The sequence below is a fragment of the Triplophysa dalaica genome, chromosome 12 (assembly GCF_015846415.1).
Source record: "Triplophysa dalaica isolate WHDGS20190420 chromosome 12, ASM1584641v1, whole genome shotgun sequence".
Lineage (NCBI taxonomy): Eukaryota > Metazoa > Chordata > Actinopteri > Cypriniformes > Nemacheilidae > Triplophysa > Triplophysa dalaica.
The window spans coordinates 18,308,641-18,334,387 of NC_079553.1; the positions used below are offsets into that span (position 1 = coordinate 18,308,641).

Genomic DNA, 25,747 nt, shown 5'->3' on the forward strand with positions numbered 1-25,747 from the left:
CAGAAAGCCTTCTACGTATTGTGCCGGCCCTGAATGAGAAGACATCTCGCAGGAGTAATTGCATTACAGACCCGACGTCTCTCAGCTGGGGTGCCATATGTGTTTCTGTGTGTGCAGAGGAGGAGGTTCTGTGCTATTTCAACAAATAATATTGTCATAGGCTGGTGACAGAAATATCTTTGCTTCTGCGGCATCAGACCTGATGTTAATACCTTCTGGTAAATTATGTCGGGTTTTACAGCTCTGTCCCAGTAATTATCCCGTCTCCCCCAAAGCCTGATGCACTTCATTTCTCTTAATGCTCACGCCCACTGAGGGCCGGAGAGGACTTGGCCTGTGGCGTGAGCCCATCACATGACGGTATGTTCTGCACATCGGTCTAATCATATGGAAGAGATGATCACAGAGCAGGAAATCGCTGAACACGGCCAAAGGAAACAATCTTTCTGCACTGGATTAAGCCAATCATGTCTTTTCTCAACCTCCAACCACATCTTGTCCACAAAATGCTTTTGATTAAATGCTCGCCTGAAAACCACGTATTTATCATCACAATATGTTTACTTCGGGGAGATTTTGATTTCTCTAAGTGCCGCAGATCGTGTTAGCTTTGGTAGTAATGTCGAGTTTGTATTGTATCATGTGTAATGGAAGTCAATGTACTGTACGGTTTGACAATTTTAAATATGGATACTATAGGTGGAACTTTTGTAGCACTTGTATCACCACACTGAATTACAAAAATAAGGTTTAAAAACATCTCCCTCGTGTTCCATTATTCGGCCAAACAGATGGACAAGTATACTTAGTTTTCTCTGTGTATTAAACTGATAGTTCATCTCAAAATGTACTTATTTACTCATCCTCATCTCATTTCAAACCCGTATAACTTTCTCTCTTCTACAGAACACAAAAGAAGATATTTTGAAAAATGGTTGTAACCAAACAATGGCGTTACCCATTGACTCTACAAAATAAGTGAATATGTACCGCCGTTGTTTGCTTACCAAATTTCTTCAAAATATATTATTTTTTGTTTTGCAGAAGAAACTCATAAAGTTTTGAAATGACCAGATAATTACAAAATGATGACATAATTGTTATTTTTGGGTGAACGATCACTTTAAACTGGGATTAAAGAAATGCTTAAAAGACAGAACATTTTAAGAGAAAAAATACTAATCATCTCAAAAAGATACGATTTAAATGCTTTTGGTTGTGTTTTTGCCATCTAATCTGAAACTCGCAGTGGTCTGAAGAACATGAAACCAAAAGGATAAGCTTCCCATAATAATCATGATGTGTATCTTGGGGATAAGCAGGGAGAAAAGAGAGATAACAAAACATGCGTGATCACCTTGGTGAGGCAGCAGGTGACTGTAAATACAATACAGAGAAAAGAAAGCAACTGTAATCCTAAAAGCGCTGTATTGTAACTAAAGCAAGGTCTTAATGTTAGTAACCCCAAGAGCAGGTGTGCATTTACATTCAGGAGCAAATTAATATAACGGTATACTCAAATATAAAACTGTGACAAAAAATGGATAAAAGAACTGTATGGGTACTATATAACAAGATTATTTACTTTGTGTGTGAACTATTCGTTTAAACTAACATTTCTTAATTCAGCCTTTTTGTTTAATAATTAAATAAGTTATACATAAAACATGTCACAAAGGGAATTAGGCCACAGACACACTTTTCTTGTGCTTTGCTCAGACAGCTGATAAACTCTCACTTTGATTGATGCTCTGTTCTCTGAGATAAATGGCATCTGCGGGACCCAGGAGGGATCTAATTGGATTGGTTTCCAGAGAATACTAATGGGGCGTAATGTTGAGATAACTGAAGCCCTAAGAATAAGTGATCATGGACAGCATGTGTTTCTTGCCAGTAATAAACATGTCACACAGACGGCCAGTCAGTAGCTGCAACACAATTACCTCACTGCACCACACACATTGTTCTTCAACCACAGCATCAAAGATATTACAGAGACGTGCAATTAAAACAATTATTTCAAAATTACACACTGTCTTACAGTACAGTATATTCAGTCAAAATGATGATATTTTATAGTTTTAATACCTATTAGATTAAAATGTGGTAAATACTAACCCCGAGTGTTATAAAACTTGAGACTTTTGAAGTACAGTGGACCAGTTTATGTTGTTTTACACCTGTAATACTGGTGTCAAATCTAGAATGTTTTTCTCAAATCTGATTCCACACATCAAACTCTTTTGAAACTCACATTCATATAAACACAGTACAGCGGGAGAGAGCTCAATGCCAATTCTCACTGTCCCATGGTTACACTGGCACGGTTTTATCCCATCTGGGAGATATTTGTGTGGATTTTTGGGGTGCGTTCAGGGCACTGAAAACTCTTTACATAAACACTGATCCCTGTTTCACACTTCATCCAGCAAAACCTTTCATACATGGCTTTGCTGATTATCCATTTAAGAATAATGCATTTTTTGATTAACGTATTTTTTGGTAACCAAGATTGTCATGACTGAATAGGATTTCTTAGAAAAGATTTAAAAGTAAAAAGTGAGAAATTATTGTTCACATAAATCAGCATGTATTTGTATAAGAAAATTATCTGGTCTTTCTAAAAAATTAAACAAATACTCATATACATAAATTTAATATAAGTCCTCCACCAAGGCACAAAATATATGAATAACGTCAAACATAACATCTGTACAGACTAACGTACATTGAATGTGAATAAACAATCCTAATGTGCTTTGAATGACGACACATCTGTATCTGCTTCTTGGCTTTCATGATGGGCCAAGTATACTGGCAACCCGACCGCCTGGACAGGAGGTGTCATCAGCTAGCAGCAGAACATACGCTCTCGGCCTCTAAACGGGCCAGATCTCAGCTATGTTTGGTAAAAAAACAAATTCCCTCAGTGTGGCCACAAGCTGTGCTAACACCACACACATTTTCAATGGCACCCCAAACCATAACTTTCAAGATTGGCTCAGATTCTACTTACTGTATTTAGGTTTTGTCTAGCACCAGTGATTCGCTCTGAGGCCAGAAAGGGCCACAGTGAGAACACTACAAAGGTAGTACACAATGCATCACACCTGCGATCACACTACAGATATTGACATGATGGAGGTTGAGGGGACTGTATCAGTTTACACATTGTGATTAGACTATTTAAAACATGATAATTTAAACAAGCGAAATGTTACAATTTATATGATAAACCAAAGAGATTAAAAGGATAATTTACCAAAAAATGAAAATTCTGTCATCATTTACTCACCTTTGAGTTGTTTCAAATCTGTATACTTTTTTTTTTAAAGAATGCCTATAACCAGACAGAATTGACTAACATAGTAGGAAAAATTACAATGGTTGTCAAAAGTGCCCCAGAACTGTTTGCTGTCCTAAATTCTTCAAAGTGTCTTTGTTTGTGTTCATCATAATACAAATTTATAAAGTATTTTTTCTTATTATGGGACTTGATGGGCGTGAGATCTGTTTGGTTTTAAGCATTCATTCAAATATCTTTCTCTGTGTTCATCATAACAATTTATACAGATTTGGAACAAATCGAAGGTGAGTAAATGATGTCAGAATTTTTGTGTGAAGTATCCCTTTAAGTGTATGTAATATTGCATTGGAGGGAAAAATATAACTAATCTTATCTTAAGCTTTAAAATGTTTTCATAATATTTTTTTTGTATAGTCAATTTCAAGTTTCCCAGGGACAGTGAGATCCTTTTAATATTAAGACAAAAATTTTTTTTTGAAAAAAGTGGGTGTGATGTCAGCATCAGCAATAATTCCAGCTATATTTCTCAGCATGTTATAATAATCAAAATGTATCATTCATGTTTTTTTTTTTGCCAATCAGCTTTATTTTGCTGCAATTTTTCTACCATATTGTTGTACCTTAAAATAATTACACAGTACATTCCCCACTTATACACATATATTGTGCTGACATATGGGTAGTTGACTATATGTCCTATGGCGTGACACCGCTTTTTTTTAAGAAACGGTTGATTATTTAATATTTTATATTATTAATATTTATAATATAAAACAGCATAAGAGAGCTTCATCTTCAATGTTAGTTGTTTTAATCGATTTTTTGCTCTCACACTATAGGACAAATGTGCATATTTTTCAACTACTCATATAGAGTGGTCCCACAATTGAATCTATTGTATTTTAAAAGGTTTTGAAGCTGAAATTGTATTTTCTTTTTAAATGTGTGGCTTTATTCTTTAAAAACAAAAAAAACGATTTTTTTGTGTAAGTCATAGTCATTGTGTAAGTATGTACTAATAAAAAGATACAGTTGCTAAAATCATGAAACATTTAAATACTTTTTATCATTTATCGTAAACAAAATGATCGCTGATCGTTTAACGTGTTCAGATTTAAATCAGCACTGTACGACATAAACTATAAATGGTGTCCATTTCAAACGTGTGTTGTTAGGATCGTCACACAAGATCGATTTGCTGTTCTACAGCGACACCAAGTGGTTATTTCTTCGAAGTTCTAACAAAAGTTCCAAATTTTTACTACGTCACTACGTCTGGGTTGCATAGCAACCACTTCGTTGCATCGTTTCTGAAGATGTCTATTTCTTGGCCGATTAATACTTTTATTTGAACATTAAATGTTTTAACAATGCTCCTTAGCTGTTCCAAATAAGTGTTTCAACCAAGGGGCGACTTTCAGGGGGGCTTTAATAAGACACAATTATTATTTAGGCCTTTAATAAGACAAAAAACAAGATATGGAATATACATTTTTCTAGTAATGCCAATCTCATTGTGTGGACATTGTGAGTTGGGGACAAATATTCTCCCAACATTGGTTTGGACGAAAGTTCTTAAACTTTGATCTTTTACAATCACAAGACCATTGTTTATTTTCCTAAAGGTTGTTGCTTTAATAAATCGTAGCGGTTGGTGTGTAGGTGAGTCCGTTGTATTATTTTCGTATCAATTCAATGTAAATGTACGATCATGTGCGGGTAAAGAGACGTTGCCATGGTGATCAGGAGGTCTTCTATACCTCGGGTCATTTAAATGCGTTGCCATGGTTACTCACTCTCACTGTTGAGCGCTGCGTCCAGATGGGGGCGATGCCCGCTCCATTCAACAGATCTGTAAAGTCCCAGAGCGCAGGATCTGTGCAGGACTAATGTAACAGATGTGAGACCCTTTAAAGAGTGAAACAACTGATTTAGCACACACATAACCTCCTGTCGCTCCTTCTTAAGAGACATTATTGTGAAACAATGGTAGTTAAAACGAGAAAACCAAACGCAAAGGATCTAAACAGCGAGAAGGACAGGAGTCAACCTGTGTCTGGCAAAAGCAGGCGTGGAAAAGATGGAAAAGGCTCGTCTTTCCAGAGTAAAAACGGAGCGGTTACTGGGATCATAAGAAGCAAACTGGGCTTGAGTTCATCCGCCTTCACGAGAGGAATAACGGTCCTGGTTCTCGGTAGGCTTTGCTTATTAGCCGCTAGGTAGCTAACGGTTGATATTAGCATCTAGCATCTTCTTCTCAGTATCGATAATATAACAGTATGTAGTAAACATAAAAGTTGTCGAATGTTCATTTTTTCAGAGGTTAAAATTATTCTTAAATAACACCAGACTAACGTTGTCAGTTTTACCTCCAGGGTGTGCATGAATTCTCACGTGTTTACTGTGTGCTAGTAACCAATCAAATTTGATTCACTTCACTTCAGTTACTAGCCAATCATTATTGTGAGGATTAACGTGTAATTTCAAGTATTTCCAGTTCAGAATTTATTTATTAATCCAGTTAAAACACGAACACAATTTAACACAAACGTTAGTTGACAATAATACGTATTGTTTTATTATTAATAATAGGACATTTGGGTAAACAATCTCACCGGTGTTCTGGTCGGTCAGAATCGATATGAGCCAGTGTGGCCACAGATCAGCCTCTTTGATCGAGGCAAAGTCTCCAAAACTAACTTGTTTGTTTTTTTCACAGCTTTCATTGTTGGATATTTACACTGGTTAGTATCTTTAAATCTTTTAAAATGACCTTAAAGTTCCACATAGAGATTCCTGTTACAATAAATGAACTGCTTTGAAATTTTAGGTATCATCTCTCACTTCTATTTGAAAATGACAGACACTTCTCACACATGTCATCGCTGGAGAAGGAGATGGCTTTTCGAACTGAAATGGTTAATATTGTTTTACATATATCAATATATATGTATTTACAATATGTGCCATGACATATGACGGCATCCCTCAAAGCTTAATGTCTCTTGTAAATTATTATACTTTAGGGACTTTATTATTCATATTTCAAAACCATCATTGAGGCGCCTTCTTTCGCGGATGGTCTTAACATGATCATGAACGACAGACTCACTGAATATCCGCTGGTGATAAACACTCTAAAGAGGTTTAACTTGTACCCTGAGGTGAGATGTATCTTCACTCTGCTGTTGCATCTTCACTGTGTTTTTATTCAATCTCTTGTTGTCACGCTACAGTGTTTGCCTTCGCTCCAGAGTCTTTTTTTGTACTGCAGGTGGTCTTGGCCAGCTGGTACCGAGCATACACCAGCACAATGAGTTTCTTTGGAGTCTCTACCAAGTTGTGTTGGACCATAAACAGAGGCGAGGGTCAAGAACCTGTGGAGAGCTGTGAAGGTATCACAAAAGCTTTGTTTGGCACAAATATCTATTGAGAGTTTCTGTTTTTTTTCTGATCTTGTCATGTGTAGAATCTTCTCTCCCTAAACTGTTTACAGTTTGGCCATGCTTTATTTAAATGTGTGCTTTATAAATTGTTTGCACTCTATTTATATGGAATGTATTCTCACTCATTATCACATCTGAAAAGTGCCAACAGAGAGCTATTCCTGCACTGAAAGGTTTTGTTTATTTTTAAAGCGAGTGTGTTTATTTTGTAAGGAGGATAATTCTAACAGATCTTTGTACCAACTTCTATGACTTTTCTTCAGGTTTGGGAGATCCTGCATATTTTTATGTCACTTTTGTGTTCGTCTTAAATGGGGCAATGATGAGCCTGTTCTTCATTTATGGAACATATCTGAGGTAATGAAACACTTGTTATCCTAGATAATACATCTCTAAGGAGAGCCAATAATGTACTTTGTTCAATATAGAAAGAAAGTAAAGGTCAATCTGAGCTGTTACAGTTTTATGAAAAAAAAAAACCTTTGTATTCTCCTATAGTGGCAGTCGACTGGGTGGGACCGTGACAGTTTTGTGTTTATTTTTCAACCACGGAGAGGTAATATAATGTTCTCCAGATCTCAGATTGGCAGACATCTGCTGTATTTAAAGCTGTCGTGTCTTTGTTTTAAATCCCAGAGCACACGAGTCATGTGGACCCCTCCTCTCAGAGAGAGCTTCTCTTACCCATTCCTGGTTCTGCAGATGCTTCTGCTCACACACATCCTGCGGTAACTTCACATTTACTGCAATCATTGGATCAGTTACTGAAGTTTCACACTTGCTCTTTTTATCCACGCCACCATTAGAAATGACTGTAGATCGTTTGATGTTATTGCCTATAAGAGCACACCTGCTGTCAGGTGTTAAAACATGATGTTCAGCAAAAAGTGTTAGTATGTCTTTTGTATTTGTGTTGGTATCTATGGTACTTACCATTAAACTGGATGTTTAGACTAGTTTTTCATCTAATGTGCTATTTGTGTATTTTAAAAGGACAAGGAACCCGTGCAGAAATACTATGATGGCTTTGGGTATCTCCAATGTGTTCTTCATGCTGCCCTGGCAGTTCGCACAGTTTGTTTTACTTACCCAGGTGAGTGACCTAAGAAAGGTTACCACTGCCGGTGACATGAACTAAATCAGTGCTGTCTATTTAACTTAAAATCTATACTCCTGCTTTTCAAGTGCTTTCATTATATAAAGAGGATGTGTTGGACAAGTAGCATATTTTTTTTTTTAACGTTTCATCCTTATAGAGACAGTTACCCCCAAAAATGAAAATTCTGTCATCCATTATTCACGACTTGTTTCAAACTTGTATAAACGTTGTTGTTCTGTTGAACACAAAATAATATATTTAGAATAATGAAGGAAACCAAATCGTTCTAGGGCACCATTGACTACCATAGTAGTTTTGTTTCTTACTATGGAAGTCCATTGGGCCTCAGAACTGTTCGGTGACAAACATTCTTCCCAATATTTTGGTCTTTGGTCTTTGGTGAACTATCCCTTTAAAATTGTAAAACATTATTTATATTTCAGGAATACTTGTTCTCTTTTTCAATTTCATGTGTAATGGAAAGTTGTGATGAGTGTTGATGTGTTTTACAGGTGGCTTCTCTTTTTGCTACATATATCCTGGGTTATCTGAGCCCTGCGAAAATGCAGTCTGTCTTGGTCACGCACATGGTAACTGATTCATTGATGAAATCATTGTTTGTTTAACAACTCAACAAACTAAAATAGGACAAATCAATACTACCATTTAAATCATTCTTAAAATGTTTGATCACATAACTAGCAACACAGGTGCTAATAGTATTCAATATGTAGGGGTTTATTTGAAACCCATCTTTTGTTCATTTTAATGTAATTTTAATGTGCTATTGTGTTTTATGTTCTATTATTTTTTATGCACCTCACAGATCTCTCTGGTCGTCTGTTTCCTTCTGATGTTTGGGAACTCGATGCTGTTGACGTCCTTCTACGCCTCTTCACTAGTCTCCATCTGGGTGAGTTGGACAGATGGACCTCAAAGGCTGATTTGTTTAAATTTGTTCATTTGTGGCAATCCATCATAACTACCCAAAATAAGTACCGAATACATGACCTGTAAATTCATTCTATGAAGAAACCAATGATAGCTTGGTTTAGCCGATATTGATCTCTTGTTTCAGGGTATTATTTCTCTCCGGGATTGTTTTGCGGCTGTATTGAAACCTGGACTTCTCACGTGGGTAAGAGTACATCAGTTACCGATGTATCATGCCAATTGAGCTCTACAGCACTGAATGGATCGAGTAACGTCTCATTTTGTTGTTTTGACTGTAGCTCATGCAGTGCCTTGCGTGGGTGGTCTCCACTGTCATCCTGAAGTTCATGCTCTCAAGGATTGTTGGAGCATCAGATGATGTGAGTAAAATGAAAACAGCAGTATGCTCCATGCGGCGATGTTTTCTCTAGCTGTGAACATCGGTTTGCTTTAGCCAGAGGAGTCCATCTAACATTTTGCTTTTGTTACAGGCTCATATCAGCAGTCTGATCAAATCCAAGTTCACAAGCTACAAAGATTTCGACACAATGATGTACACATGCGCAGCCGAGTTTGACTTCCTCGAAGCGGAGGTTTGTCACGTGTTCTCATATTGTAAATTCTGTTCATATTGTTTGGTTTTCAGTTCCCTCTTCAATATTTTTTATTGTGTATTTCAGACTCTTTACCGGTATGTCAAAACCCTGCTGCTTCCAATAAACCTGCTGATTGTGGGTTTCATTGCTGGATGGGTGAGTTGTGTTTTGGTTAGATAATCAAATTCATACTAAATGAAATTATTACAAAATGATTTGGTGTTGGTCAGTTTAGAGCAGTGGTTCTCAACTCTGGCCCGCGAGACGGTCCTGACGAGTTTAGCCCAAACTCTGATATAAATCACCTGAACAAGCTAATCGGCATATTGAGGAATAGATGCGTTCAATTTAAAGCAGGCTGAACCAAAGAACATGCGCACCCATTGTCAACAAAACACAGACATCAGTTTCACTGATTCAAAAGTTGTTGCGAAACAATGTTGAAAAAAACTTCCCGAAACCTGTACGATCGCTGGGGGAGTTTATTGAGCACAGAAATACTACATAATACAGCCAACTCGTTTTGTGACAAGTTGACCATATTAAGCATGAGTAGACAGCACGTTTAACATCCTAAAGAAGTCAGAAAACATGACACATCGTTGCATCGCTGCGCAAATCTAACAGTTTATGAGATTTAAGTACCGCAATAGCATTTCAAGTACAGATTTCTCGGAACTTATTTGAATCGCTCTCGCTGTACTTTAATGCGATATACCAAACAATCTGGGCACCCGAACATTAAATTGAATGCGTCTGTTCCTGAAGTCGCTGGTTAGCCTCTTCAGGTGTTTTATCAGAGCTGGGGCTAAACTCTGCAGGAATGTGGATCTCAGGGGACAGAGTTGAGAACCACTGGTTTAGAGTTTAGTCTCCATACCAAAGCACCCCTTCATATGGTTCCCCTATTTACTTCCTTACTACAGATGATACGAGACGTGATTGTGTTTCTCAGAAGCGAAAGGAAAGACAAATCGGAGGAGGAAGAAACGGAGCAGTGAGTTTTGATATGCACCATAATCCCTGTTGGTTACATTTCAACAGTTCAAATTTATTTTCGAACAGTTTTTAGGTTGCCAAATTATAATAAAATATATGTTATTATAATAATTAAAACATTATCGCTATAGTCAAGAAATTAATTATACTTTTTAAAACATATTTTATGTTGGTGAATGGTTAAAGTACTTGCAGATCATTTTTTTATAATTGCCGGATAAAAATAACAGCATGTTCTAAACGTTTCTTTTCATAATTTCAGGGCCCACGTTTTGGCGAAGGGTGTGGTAAGATTGCTTTAATATTGTAAGGAATGTTGTCGTTTTTGTTAGCAATTCTAAATGAAGATGAATGAGACACTTAGATACACAGGGTCATATGGTTGTGTGTTGTTGTGTGTCTAGCTGGTGTATCACAGTCTGCAGCTGTTGGCGTTTGCAGTGTTGGCTGTGCTCATCATGAGACTGAAGCTGTTTCTCACTCCTCACATGTGTATCATGTCCTGTTTAATCTGCTCAAGACAGGTGACCATCCAAACATTCACTCTTTATCAGTGACCTTCCCACACGTACTATTTTACAATATCACATTAATACTCATCCACTAAAAAGTATGTTTTTTGTAATGGAAAGAAGCTTATAATTCAGAAACAAGCTTGTGGTTACTATCACCTGGTGATTTTTTACCGTAATTTTTTTGCTTTAACCACAGTTGTTTGGCTGGATTGGAGAGAAGCTTAAACTCCAAATGGTAGTTTTTGCAATATTGTCCATGATGGCAGTTCAAGGAGTCACCAACCTACAGAGTCAGTGGGGCGTTATAGGAGAATTCAGTAACTTTCCACAAGAAGAGCTTCTAGAGTGGATTAAGGACAACACGAGCCCTAGTGAGTCATTTTGTTCTAAGCAAACAATATTTTAGATGTACTGTACCTTTAAGATGTACTGTGTCTTTTTTAACAGCCGAAGGATGTGATTTCTATGTAATGGTATTTTTTTTGGCTAGATGCTGTATTTGCTGGTGCTATGCCCACCATGGCAAGTGTAAAACTATCCACCGACAGAGCCATCGTGAATCATCCGCACTATGAGGATGCAGGATTGAGGTAGATATTTGTCTCCCTTAGTCTTCTACTTAAATTTTGAGACGATGATCCAACTAAAATAAAAAATTTTGATACCAATTATGTGATTGAAATTCTTGTTATTCAGAGAAAGAACAAAGATGGTATATGCCATGTACAGCCGCAAGCCACCTGAGGTTGTAAAGAGAAACTTAATAAAGCTGCAGGTGGATTACTTCATCCTGGAGGACTCGTGGTGCACCAGACGCACTAAGTAAATACCTGCTTGTTCATAAACCTAATGATAAATTATATCCTTTATCTCACACATTTATGTGTTCGTTTCCAGGCCCGGTTGCAGTATGCCTGAGATCTGGGATGTGGAGGACTCTCACAATGCTGGAAAAGTGCCACTTTGTACCTTGATGTCTAAGGATTCTCGTCCGCACTTCTCCACTGTCTTTCACAACAGTATTTATAAAGTCCTTCGGGTTCCCAAAACAGCGAAAGATATCAGATAACAGCAGTTTATTTACTCGGTCGAACCTGTTTTTGATATGGTGTATACACACAGCAGTGATTATTTTTGTAAAGGTCACTCTTGTTTTTCTTGCATCTTGCTTGTGACACTTTAGAATCCGTTTTATTTTGATAAGCTGTAACAGATGTTTAAATGTGGTGATTCACAGCAGATCGTCAGTCAGTATTGAATCACCATTTCCCCCTAAACCATCTACTTACTGAAACGTGAGTATTTATTGTATTAGGATGATTGTGATCTTTGCCATCCTGGGTGCTGCTGTTTTATCTTTTAGAGGTGAAAGGAATTCAGCGTTGTTTACCATCATCATCTCACTTTTTGAGATGTAAAGTAAAAAAAATTTGGGGCAGATGCTGTCTTACCAAAGTGACCAACAAAAGATGTATCTATGATTTAAAGGGGTCATATTAAGATTGGCCAGTTAACCAGTGCGTAGTGATATACTGGAAGAGTGTGACGGAAATATAACGCCTCTTACCCTATTTGGAACATCAGGTACTGACAGGTACGACCACCTTACTTAGTCTTAGTCAAGTCATACTACGAACTGATGTAGATTCGTGGGGGTGTGGCTACACGAGGCGTTTCAGGCAGGTCTGGGTGAGCATTCGCTTTTAGATAGAATGCATCTTATAACACACCAAAGCCACAGAAAAACACGTATTCTCGTCATATGACCCCTTTAAACGAACCGTTTGTAGTGTTACTTTTAAAATCGACCAATTTCAGTGTTTATCTGTAACTGCTTGTTACTTCATGTAAAGATTTTATGTGCGGAGATCATGGTTAATGTTTCGTATTATTGTAAGGTATGGTTTTGTGAAATAATTCGTTTTAAAAATTATTTCGTTTGTAGCAGACGTTTACTTTACAACTCCTTCATTCCAATACTGTACAACTCTTTCATTCCAATACTGTACAACTCTTTCATTCCATAACATTTCAGTGTCATTCTCTCTGTATTGAAGTTTATATTCCAGTGTTAAGCGTTTTTCTCATTTCCTAGCCGTCAGCGGAATGAAACAAGGAAACCGCAACATGCAATTAACTGAATTGCGCAATATGTTTTCTTCATGTTATGGGTTTAGGGGTCTTAATGATACAGTCAGTATTCACTGCCATAGGTATTCATTTGTACTATTTGTTTGGTTTTAAATCTAAAGTGTCCTTTACATTTTATTAAGATTCCTTTAATTGTACATGCAGAGGTTTAGGAATGTTCACTGTCTTCAGGAACTCGTTACTCTTCTTGTCCTTTTTATCTGTAAGGTATAGCAGGACTGAAGCCTTTCCTATTCTGGATCTTTCCTCTGAATAAACGTTTTTATTTGAATCATGTCGTATTGCTTTGCAAGTTCTTTTTGAATCTGATTGTGCAAATGCAGCAGTATGACTTTGACAAAAGAATTTCTACTGAATTGGATGAATTTTTCTACAGAGCAAGAGGAAGGTGGTTAGTTGGCTTGCATTTCACTGTTGTTGTTTTTTTCCAAATAAATTAGTTAATTTTTGTCTGATCTTTCAGACAGGCAGATTATGTTGCCGTTCTCTTTAGCTTTCTGAAGCCTTTAAGTGATTTACGAAGGTCACGAACTGAATCAGTTGACACAAGGCTCGGAAGTCATTCCAGAATCAATCACGCATGAATCTGCGGGGCTATCAGTCTCATGTATTTGACGTCAGTCACGCACTACCCTACTCTGTCCTGCGTTGTCATTCTTCACATTTTTTGTGAAGCACTTTAAAAAGCAGTTTTATATAATATTTAAAGATTCATGCCTATTGTTTTGTGTAGATGTACATTTACACAGAGGTACGGTACCGTGATTTTGAAAAAGCAGACCGTTATTAAATCACTTATTCCTGAAGACCCCCAATTGTGTCACCTTTAATGTATCAATATTTAATAAATATAAGTTACTTGAATGTATTGATAGAATGAGCAGAAACTTCAGCACTGGAAGAAAAGATCACTTGCAAAATAAATTTGTGAGTTGATATAAACTCACAAGTTTAAAAATAATCCGATGACAACTACTTGCATGAACGAATATTAAAAGTGATACTAAATGTTAAGTAAGTTTTGTTCATTATTGTCAACAAACACAATCTTATTCTAAAGTGTTACGGGTATGACGAAGTAACAGAGAATAAGTAAACATGAAAAAGACAGCAAACACGAGACGTCATTATTGATCGCTTCAGTCAGTCAGAATGGCCCCAGATTCATGGGGTTCAGAGATTTCTGGTCTCCAAATGGAGGTGTGGGTTCAAATCCCACTTCTGACAGTAGACTTTTGGAGTAATGGAATGCATTTACCCATTAAATTTTGCATAGCACCTATCTATTTATGCAGCAGTTTATTTTTGTTACAGAAGAATTAATATTGCCATTTACAGGGCATTAAAGGTACTATAATCTTGTGGATTTTGCCCAAATTTACTTAAACTGTCAACGTGGCTTCTTTATGTGAATACGAGTGCATTGTCAGGTGGTTTCCACCATTATATGTGAAAGGCGGACATGATTGCACCTGGCGATGAGGGTAAACCAGCATGTCCAGTAAAAAAGGTTTTGACTTTTTAATTTCACATTATTTTATTCATCCGTTATATTGAAGAGACCATTTTGAAGGAAATTTAAGCACTTGAGCTTAAATGACACTTGGGCATTTGTAATAGATGTAGGTTATGGTGTCGACCATGATATGCTGCAATTTTAAGGTGTTCAGTCATATTATGATTTAAGAAAATAAATGCGTTTGCCCTCCGCACGAATCAACGGTTTCTAGTTTTCTACTGACATGTCTCTTTAGTGTTGAGGACTAGTGCTCCTTTGAGCATACATTCAGTACGAGTAAAATACTAAAGTAATGTTAAAATCAGATACTTCAAGGCCCGGTTTCAAAGACACGGTTTAGCTTAAGCAAGGACTAAGACTAAATTGAATAATGATATGCATGTCGCTTTTATAAAAATGCCTTAGAAGAATACATTGTTTGTATGCATCTTGAGACAAAACAATGGCACTGATATGTTAAGATATTTCTGCGCAAGTTATATTGAGTTAAGACAGGTAACACATTCACTTTAGTCTGGGACTACCCTTAAACCTCGTCTGTGAAACCGGGCCTAAGACTTTTACTGAAGTTGTTTTGGAATTTGCGAACTTGTAATGGATGATTTTCTTCAAGGTATCTGTACTTTTACTTAAGTATGGTTTTCAGGTACTCTTTACACCTCTGCATACAGCCATGGAAAAAATTAAGAGACCTTTTCAAATTTTAATTTAACCTTTTTTTTTTGCCATTCAAGTCCAGTTTCTGTTGAATTTCAACAAAATCAAACCTTATGTGACAAAGTGATCCAACAGCAACGTGAAAGACTGACAGCATGACAAGACACATGAAACCTGTGATGAACATCCAGGTAATCACATAAAAAATATTTTTGAACTTTTCCTAAATACATGCAGAAATATTAGGCTACTGTTGTAAGCGAATATGAACTTGTTCTCTTTCGAGAATCTTATGAAAAATTATAGATATAATATATCTTCCTTTTCGGCAAATAAATAATAGAAACAATACTTTTATTTGAAATTTGGGAGAAATATTGAAATGTCAGGAGTTCTCAGAAACAAACTAAAATGATAATTTTATCTAAATACTATAAAAAGTAAATTCAGGAAAACGGCTGAAATATGGCTGTATTACCTAATACTAATTCCCCTAATTATAAAGATTGTAATAATTAAGAATAAAACATATTTAAATTAATAAAAAATTGGGATTAGGTAAAAGAAAAGAGACTGAAAAAACGGAAACATTAGTTTTATTGCTTTAGTTTTAAACAATAAACAATTTCATCAACATTACAAAAGACGACTCCCTCCCATGTGTGTATACAGTATATATATATTTATATTGTACAAATCCAAAACTCTCCTACATTTTTTTTGATAAGGTCAGTTCACAAGGTTAATGCCTCTCTGAACTGGGCTGAAACAGTGAACAGTTCATTTTCATACAGGACAGAGTACATACATGTTGAGCAGCAGAACACTATTGCAGCAATACTTGTTCGGAGTCTTGAGACGATACTAGACAATAGATCACATGTAAATTGTTGTTTTCAAGATTCTCCTCAGAGTTATTCTATAGCGACAAACACGGTATTAATAACTTTACTGAATGAATAAAGTGTTGAATAAACCTATTCATTTAGACGTTTGAAAAAGAAGTCAGAAATCAGAGGTATTTCATACTAAGTTGGAGATTTATGAAGGTCTTTTTTGATCAAAATTAAGAGCATGGGGCAGGCTATATGCTGGCAATTTTGCAACCGAAATCCATAAGTAAACACATGGCGAAGCCAACTCTAAACCAGTTCAAAGTATATACAGAAAAGAATATCAAAATAAAAAAGTTAATTCCTTTAATGTACTATAAATATTGGGAAAGTGTAGCCTTTAAAAATGTTATCCGGCTTAAGAAAAGGTGACAAAAAGTGTCTGCTATCACTTTTCTGTCCAGTGTCAAATTAAAAGACAAGAATTAAAAAAGGGCTTAGAGGAAGGCATTCTTAAAGTGAAAAAAAGCTGCGACCAATAGCTCTATAGGAACAGTAATGTGGGGAAAGAGTGCAAAGGGAGGTTCCTGAGACGGTTCTAGAGTAGATACATTAAATAAGTTGTTTTCAGGCCTATAGCCGTGATGGCAAGCCTACCTAAAGTGCACAGTAACATTAGTAACAGGAAAGAAAAGAAATGATAGACCAACAACACTAGTCTTCCTGCTGCCCTATCGCCTCTGTGAACTTGACCATTACATGACCGTTAATAAATTAATCCAATAACACATTGTAAAAATCATAATTACTAAACAATAGAACATTCCATTTCATAACACGAAACCATGTAAACACATGAAAACGAAGGGGGAAACCGATATCGTAACACAATCTGCAGCAATATACATTGCAAAAAACATGTCAGCAACATTGATACGCTGAATTTAAACATTAATCTACAGAGGGACTGGAAGATTTGAATTTGTTCCCGTTCTGTGCCATCTCACCTGTATTTTCATATTTCTGTTTTAATAAAGGATTAGTATATCTTTTATATAATTGTTCAAGTAATTTGTCAGGGCTTCAGTTGGAGGAAAGTTTACTATTAAAGTACAATAATACTTTTAAAAAAGTCATTCATCCAGCTGGTTCTCTCATCACCTGGCTATGAGAGGTTTCCTTATGTGTGCATTCTTTTAAAAGCAGTACTCAAACTAAAAATAGATCTCGTAACGTCTAAGGTGATCATTTGAAAATCATGGTACCACAAAAAGCACGTAAAACTAAATCTAAGAGACTCCATGTCTTTAGATCGTGAGAAAAATAAACATAAAATATGAAACCTAAGATTCTGGGTTCCTCATAATGTACCCTATGTTCTAATCACTTTAAAAACAAATGATACAAAATAAAAAAGGGCTCATTTGTGTGATATTAAAACAAAAACTTTGATAAATACCTGGAAGTAATTGTTTGGCCCTCTATCGGGCGTGTGTCTACCTTTGGCTTCATTTGGGCAGGCTGGTAGGGCACAAAGAACAGAGCCACACTTTTACAGACCAACTGTTGGCTTTCATAATGACGTTTCTGTATCGACACATTTTTTCCCCAGATCATCCTCCAGGTTGATCCTTATGCAAGCCGTCTTCTCTTTACAGCTACAAAATGGGAGAAAAATAAATAAAAATACGACTTTGTCCTGAATTAGAATCAGAGGATGCAACAAAAAAAACATTTCAGAAACATGCATAAGCATCCCACAAACAAAAACACTGAAGACATTTTTCCCATCAGTATAAATACCTGTCAAAGTTAGATGGAAGTGAAAGATTTTCATATTTTACCTTTTTTTCACAAGAAATAGCAGTGTAAAATTGAAATATTCCCTAGTCCCTGAATTACAAAAACAATGCATCTCCATATTAAGGGCTGTTGGAAATAATGAAAATTAATATACTAAATTATTTTTTTAGGATAACAGGCCAAATTATAAAAATAAAATTAAATGTGATCTTTTCTCAATGTCTCTTAAAATGGAAATATTCCTTGTCCCTGAATTACAAAAAGTATTGGAAATAGAAGAAAATAAAAAACTTCACTAGTGGAAAAAATAAAGAAAGCAAATAACATTTTTTCACAAAAAATTTACATTATTAAGTTTTAACTATTTGAATTGTCATTTCATTTTAAAATCATTTTAAAATAAAATGCAAATTCCTACATATCAATGGATCACTACCGTTTACATACAGTGCCTTGCAAAAGCATTCACTTCATTTTATTCACATTTTCTTATGTTGCTGCCTTATCTTAAACTACTTTAAATATTTTTTTTACATGAATCTACACTCCATGCCCAATAATGTCAAAACAAAAAACAGATTTGTGACTTAGAAGTTTCAAATTTATTAAAACTCAACATTGCATAAGTATTCATACCCTTAACTCAGTAGTTGGTTAAAGCATCTTTACAGACTCAAATCTTTTTGGGTATGATGTGACAAGCTTTACACATCTGCATTTGGCAATTTTCTGCCGTTCTCCTTCTCAGATCGTCTCAAACTGATGCATACTTTTGCAAGGCACTCTATTCTGTTCAAAATCATGGGTGTTTTTTCTAGATGTGGTGCCAATAGACCCAGGACAAAGAGAAGATGTAATAAAACTGAGAAAACAGATATGAATACTGTGGGAAAGTCAGAGTATTGTGACGTAAGTAGAGCTTAAAAACAGAAGTGAGGTTAGAGGATCAATAGCTACCTGATGCTAGGTTTCAATACTTTGGCACTGGAAACAGCTTTCCACATAGCAGTTTTGTCCATCTCATCAGATATGTTAACCACAGAGGGGTCAGAACTGCAGAAAAGACACATCACAGCACTTAAAGCTGGTCAAATATAACAACTATTCCACAGACTGGATCTCTCTTTCTCTTCACCAGCAAAGTGCTTGATGGCCATCCGATTGTTTTAAACATGAAAAACACCTTGAACCTTCCCAGCTCACATATCTTATTCTGAAGCCTCTGTGTTGCATGTTACTTAAAATGTGATACATTTAGAAAGATTAATGTTGCTGTGATTGTGCTTTTACGGGAAAGTAGTTCTTCACATGTTAGGACTCCTCGAGGGCAAATTGTTAATTGCTTCTTGCCGTGTTAGTACTTAAAGTAAATCTTTGCTCCAGTCCATCTGGAATTATTAAATCAGGCCAATACCCTTATCACATCAGATAATCAAAAGTCAACAGATTTTACATTGGAAGACCTTGCACAAACAAAAGAAAATCAATGCAAATCCTTGAAAAAGGACTTGAGTTGAGTTGCATATAATCATCATAAGACAACCCATATTTGAGAGATCTAAAGATAACTGCAAATTCAACGCCAACAGGCTAATAGAGAACTAATATTTTTAGTCCAATATCCTACATAAATCATATATCATCAGATATGACCCATTATACAATAAAATGATATTGACAAATGCAGGGCCACGTAATGTAAATGAATCTGGTTAAAGGAGAAGTTCAATTTAGAATTAAAATTGTATGCTTATTTACTCATCCTCATGTCATCCAAGACGTCTATGTCTTTATTTCTTATGTAGAAACTAATCCAAGTTTGTTAAGGAAAACATTTCCGGATCTTTCTCTAAATAATGGATTTCATGGGGGGCAACCTGATTGAAGGTTCGAATATCAGTTTTTTCTTAGCTTTAAATGGCTAAACGCGACACCAGCCAATGAATTAGGGTGTCTTCCAGCGAAACGATTAGTCATTTTCTATGCACAATTGTACTTTTTAATCACAAATACACTGCTTGCACCCAACCGTATTGTGCGTTCGTGACTTCCCGTAATAAAATATCACGTTGGTCACGTGTCTGAGGACCATTTAAACCATAATCTGGCTCAAAAACATAATATGTTTCGCAAAACATCCAGCAACAATTGAACCAGCTCCTTCTCACCACTCGTTCACAATAGGTCGGTACATCCCATTAACGTCAGACGTGTGACTTTCCAATGTGACTATAAATAAAGACATGGACATCTTGGAGGGTGAGTAAATAATCATAAAGTTTTCATTCTAAAGTGAACTTTTCCTTTCATTTGTTGGACTTTGTTCAGATTTCGGAGGGCACAGATTTACACTGCTTACACATGAAATAACACATGTCTGTGGTGAACTGTAAGCAACAAGCATCTTAAAGGGATAGTCATTATTTTTTCATTATTGTCACTTTTGTCAAATTGAAATGAAATGATATTCTTTCTTTTTTCTGCAGAACACAAAAGAACATATTTAGAAAATTGTTTGTCACCAAAAACCATTGTTTTTGTGTCCATACAATAGTCAAAAGGGACCAACGGTTTTTGGTTTTTAAATATCTTCTATTATGTTTAGCAGAAGAAAGAAACTTGCACGGGTTTAAAATGACTACAGGGTGAGTAAATGATGAGAGAATTTTCATTTTCTAGGTGAACTATTCCTTTAAGCTTTTCTGTATTGGAAAATGATTCCCTCTGCTATAAATGCATGAGCAGTGTATGAGCATGAATGAGCATTCAGAGACTCTTGACCATGCTCATACAGCGCCGGCTGTGTTAAAATCTGAGTATTCTGCGTTAATCAACCGTAATGGATGATTAACTCCAATAGCCATAAAGAGGGAACAAGCACGCCTCCAAATACACAAAAGACCAACCGCTGTGCCTGTGTCTTCCTCATATGACGTGCCAGAGGCTATGCCATCAGATCTGTCTCAGAGGAAAACAAGTCGCATAAACTTACCAAATAAGCCTTTGGATGGGCAATGACCAAAACAAAGTTTCAATAAAACAGAAAGAGATTTTACATGAAACAAATAAAGGTATTATCTACAAAACAATAATTGTAAAATTACTCAAACTACATTATTTGTGAACAATGAACTACATCACTGACCTGATTTTTATGGCCTTTACAGGATCGCCTAAATAATTTCCACCATCGCAGGGGATCTCTATGCCTACGTCCTCCATCATGAACTGTGCTTCCTGGGCAGACAAATATTTTAAATTATTAATAATTATTAAATTGATAACTTTCTGAAAAATTCTACATATTCTAATTGTAATATATATGTATTATATTATCCACAAAAGAGCTCAAACGAATCATAACATTAAAAAGTCCATCCTTTAGATGAGTTTAACAGAGCAACACACAGAGCATAAGTACCTCCTTAGCCTTTTTCTTTTTGTCATCTTCCTTTTTCTTCTTGCTTTCAGGTATGAGATCATCCAGCCAGCTGAGCTCCCTCTTCGTAAAGCAGAAGTCTAGAAGCTTCCGTATGAACACCAGAGCCAGAACCTAGAACAGACAAAAGTAAAAAACAATATAAGAAATGCAACCTGACTGCCTGAACAAAATCATTTTCACGTTTCTAGATATAATCTAGGAATAAGATTCCATTCAATTCATAACATGTATAGACGCACCATCATTGGGAAGACCACGGCAGCCGCAGAAGCTTTGATGACCCACAGGAGCACCAGACAGGTGAGTTGGACTAAAGTGAAAATGTGAACCTTCCACAACGGCACGTATCTCAGGTAGATCAGATCTGGCTGGTGCTTCGCCGGCATGCTAAACAGCTTAATCCGGTCAAAAAACTACACATGATGACAGAAGAATACGAAACCAGCGCTGTTAGAAATCCATCTGGGGCATTTATTTAGATTCTAATATTCGATCACCTCTGTGGTGATGCTCAACTAACCTGTATGCCTTTGAGAGAGGAGACTCCCATATAGAGGAACACACCATACAACACAGGCATCGGTATAAACTAGAGGAAATGATAGATTTATAGTTGTCAAATGTGCTGCTTATTATATACTATACAACTCCAATAATGCAAAATGGATCCAGCAGGCTTTAAAAAAAAATGAAACTACCTTTAGAATGGATGTCATGAAGACAGATAAACCCATAAGTACAAAGATCATCAGTCCGGTGACCCTCTGCTCACGGATACCCAGGAATTTGGGCTGCTCTCCTGGGGCCGAGCATTCCGACTCCACCTTCAGGCTGTTGACGTGAGAGATGGAGAGGACGGTGGCGGCGACGAACCAGGGCAAGCCCATAATAGAACACACGCCGAGCATCACCGCCACCACCAGAAGGTCCAGGTGATACCCGCAGCCTTTCTGCAGGGGAATGAATCCATCAGCACAAGAGATTTAAACAGCTCTGATATGAGCGGACGGAGAGTTGAATCAACCTTGAGTTTGTGTTCTTTACGGTTGATGATCACGGCGGTGATCTGTTGATCCATGAAGATCAGAATGGTGCATAAGAGGGCAGGAATGGCTGCCGCCAGCAACGTCCATGGGGGGTTGTCGCCCAGGGGTGAGATCAGCCAGCCTCGCTTGTTAGAGGTGGGCTGTAGGTCAGAACACAATATGGTTTACATTAACCTTCATCACAAACATAAACTTCCTTTAAAGGTACAAACACCTTTTCGATGGGGCTTTACCGATGGTAGGGATATTTTGTAAACCCTACATCATCGGTTTGTTTGGTTTTGTAAAAACATGATTGCGAGGTTAAATCAACAGTCAAAGTCCACTAGGAAAACAGACAACAGAATCAGACAGGGTGGATCAAAAGCAGCTAAACCTCATTGGCTGCTTGTTTCTTGACAACTAAAGTGACACTTTTCGGTCTTATCACATCATTATACACTTACAACAAGAATCTGTTTTGGTTACACGTACATACAGTATTACAGTAAGTTACTGCCATACGAAATACTGATTCCTAAAGGATGATACTAAAAGTGTTTAACAGTAGAAAAATACATTTGATTCATTTCCTAAACATGGTTCCTAAATTGTTTAAACATGTTATTAAATTAAATCAGTGAAAAATTGCATTCGTTGCACCTCAAACCTGTCCGGGACATGTAATTTAGGAGACGGGACGCCCACCAAATAATCAACCAAGACCATGATCATGATGGTGAGAAAAACTGCAAAGTCACTGATGGAAGAGCGGACCTGCAGAGGACAGGGAGTTATCGTCAGATTTTGACACTGTTTGTGCAGCACACACTCAGGCAGAAGGGACAGAGCCACTGACCTTAGTGGGAAAATAGCGCTTGGTCTTAAACTGCTTGAGGAAGGATGACAGGAAGAAGGTGGTAAAGAAGAGGATGACAGACCAGAACAACACGTCAGGGATATACGGTCCGCTGTGTCCGCAAGCAGGACCAACAAACTGGCCATAGAGCTCCTTGCATGTCTTTAATAAAGGGGAAATTAAATTAACAAAATGTTATCAATTCTGTGTACATATATATATATATATATATATACACAGTGGTATGCAAAAGTTTACACACCCCTTGCAGAATCTGGAAAATGCTGAAACTTTTGGAAAACTAAGAGGATTTTTGAAAATGAAGGTTTCATTTTTAATTTAGTCCTGCCATGAGCAAGTTATTGCACTAAAGAAATGTCAGCTCAGTACAAAAGTTTAGACGCCCATGATTCTTAATACTGTATGATGTTACCTAAACAATCAATGACAGTTGTCATGTTTAGTAATAGTTGTTTAAGGGTTTCTTGTATGTCATGAGTCATTAAGACTGTCCACTGATCTTAAGAAAAATGACCCAGGTCCAATCACAATCTTTCCTCACAACATGATTCATTTAAAGTCAGGTGGGTGTAAACCTCTGAAAATGGTTTTGGTGCAAATTGTTACTATTTCATTTATACAGCTTATTTTTTCATTTACTAATGTCCTTGAGAAGATTTTTAAATAAGGAAATTAAATATACATATTTTTTTACATCAAAACCATTTTCAGAGGTTTACACCCACCTGACTTTAAATGAATGGTGTTGACTTTGCGGGCAGCACTGAATGTTTCTATCTATTGTAATAGTTGTGTATGAGTCTCTTGATAGTCCTCAATGTAAAAAGAGGAAACTCAACATCATACAGTTACTGCTGGACATGAGTAAAATAACCAGAAATGCTGAAAAAGCAAAGATCGTGGAGGACCTGGATAATTTTCTTAAGGAGAAAAGTTTCAGTTTTTTCCAGATTATGCAAGGGATGTGTAAACTTTTGCATACCACTGTATATAATAAAATATGTATAAACAAAAAAAACACAACATGTTTCAACACAAAAATATAAAATCAAATAAAATGTAATATACTGTTAATATTTAAACATAATATTAAATAAAAATTAAAAACAGACGATTTTATTTTATTTTTATTATGTTAACTGTTTTAAACATATTTAATCAAAGCGTCTTTTGGGTAGTCCTGCTATGACATTAAACTCTTACCGGCACGTCTAGCTCACTCCATGTAATGTTATCGGGAGTAAAACGCGACTGATTCCATGACTGGATCATGTTCTGTGTGATATTAGCTGGTGGTGAACACTGACACCTGAAAAAAATAAAAACTTTTATAATTTTTCCAAAGACTCAAGCATTCGCATAGCTGTTACATTTTGACACCTCATCTATTCTCATTTGCCCTTTTATTTCCACAGTGCAATACAGGACAGTGTCTTACGTGTAGAAGGTGAGATTGTCTAAATTGTCATGCATGTTGAAAGGGAACATCTCTCCCAGCTGAAAGAGTTTCTCCAAGGCTTCGTAGATGAATATGATGCAGATAAGAGCAGCAAAGGCCTCCTCTGTGAATCGAGTGATGTAGCACACCAGAGAGCTGGCGTCTGTGGCAACGAGCAAAATGCACAATAAAGCTGTCCACAGCCCGATGCTAGTGCGCAGAGGGAGGTAGGAAAGACCGAATTCACTGGGAAGAGAGAGGATGTTATTTCACTACAGAAAACATCAGTACATGAAAATTCCATAAATGGACAAATAAACAGCTATTGGCTTTATAATGATCTTTTCGAAGCACTTATAATTTATTTTAACACACTTTATCCATTTGTACTGGTAAAGGAAAATGTTTTTAAAAACCTTGACTGCTTTCTCAAATGCAACCTTGACTTCTAACCCTTGGTTTAGAAACAAAGTATACAATACCAAACAAAAACAAGATTGTTGTTGTATTATTGTTCAGGGTATGTTTCAGGGAAAGCTATTCTAATCTTGAAATGCTTCTAGAAAAATCACTTGAGTCATTGTAACAAGGCACACCTCTCACTTTTTGATACACCAGTAGATGGCGCAACAGCATGGTTTAAAACAGATCTATGCTGAAATAAAATAACAGTGACATTTAAACAGACCACTGTTGCAAGATATACTCAAAGTAAAACATTTTGCACAATTTTTACGTCCAGTAATTGGATCGGACAAGTTTAGATATGGTGATACATGACTGGAATGTGTTTTTGATCATTTTAATTTTTTTATCTGTATTTGCTCATTGATCCAGCTTTGGCTTGTTTAAGAACCAATTTGGCAGTGAAGAATGAAAAATAATTATACTCTATATAAACTATACTCTGTATAGATTATAGATGGTTTCAGTGACAACAACATAAACAAACAGTAAGTGGCCCAAACTTAACTTCAGGTAGACCTCCGCAAAGAATCTATTTATGTTATGTGGATTTAATTTAAAACAAATAATCTACAATAAAATAGGAATATAAATAAACAGTTATATTATAACCAAACACAGACCAGAGGTTAACTTCAG

At 36.4% G+C, this 25,747-nt stretch overlaps 2 protein-coding genes across 4 annotated transcripts in view; one reads left to right on the forward strand and one right to left on the reverse strand.

Annotated features, from left to right (window-relative positions):
* The first annotated feature begins 5,160 nt into the window (after positions 1–5,160).
* On the forward strand, positions 5,161–13,317 carry dpy19l1l (dpy-19-like 1, like (H. sapiens)). Its single transcript, XM_056762866.1, has 22 exons — positions 5,161–5,501; positions 6,027–6,051; positions 6,138–6,225; positions 6,334–6,471; positions 6,582–6,702; positions 7,017–7,110; positions 7,252–7,309; positions 7,390–7,481; positions 7,747–7,846; positions 8,365–8,442; positions 8,679–8,765; positions 8,931–8,990; positions 9,085–9,165; positions 9,277–9,378; positions 9,466–9,537; positions 10,308–10,378; positions 10,643–10,667; positions 10,785–10,904; positions 11,092–11,266; positions 11,386–11,485; positions 11,592–11,717; positions 11,793–13,317. Exons 1-22 carry the CDS (start codon positions 5,294–5,296, stop codon positions 11,962–11,964), a joined length of 2,193 nt encoding a protein of 730 aa, XP_056618844.1. The 5' UTR covers positions 5,161–5,293; the 3' UTR covers positions 11,965–13,317.
* A 2,484-nt stretch (positions 13,318–15,801) lies between these two features.
* The window catches only part of slc4a7 (solute carrier family 4 member 7), a 36,282-nt gene continuing 26,336 nt past the window's right edge, over positions 15,802–25,747 (reverse strand). For 2 of the 3 annotated variants that reach the window (XM_056763522.1, XM_056763523.1), the window contains 12 exons: positions 24,644–24,889; positions 24,409–24,514; positions 23,185–23,346; positions 22,989–23,102; positions 22,325–22,486; positions 21,999–22,250; positions 21,821–21,889; positions 21,540–21,713; positions 21,280–21,411; positions 21,004–21,095; positions 18,816–18,911; positions 15,802–17,713 (listed from right to left, as the gene is read on the reverse strand). In XM_056763522.1, the coding sequence (XP_056619500.1) occupies positions 17,629–17,713; positions 18,816–18,911; positions 21,004–21,095; positions 21,280–21,411; positions 21,540–21,713; positions 21,821–21,889; positions 21,999–22,250; positions 22,325–22,486; positions 22,989–23,102; positions 23,185–23,346; positions 24,409–24,514; positions 24,644–24,889 (1,690 nt within the window). In that variant the 3' untranslated portion in view covers positions 15,802–17,628. Of the gene's footprint in view, positions 17,714–18,815; positions 20,817–21,003; positions 21,096–21,279; positions 21,412–21,539; positions 21,714–21,820; positions 21,890–21,998; positions 22,251–22,324; positions 22,487–22,988; positions 23,103–23,184; positions 23,347–24,408; positions 24,515–24,643; positions 24,890–25,747 lie in introns of all 3 variants that reach the window. The other variant, XR_008908610.1, reaches the window with a different exon arrangement.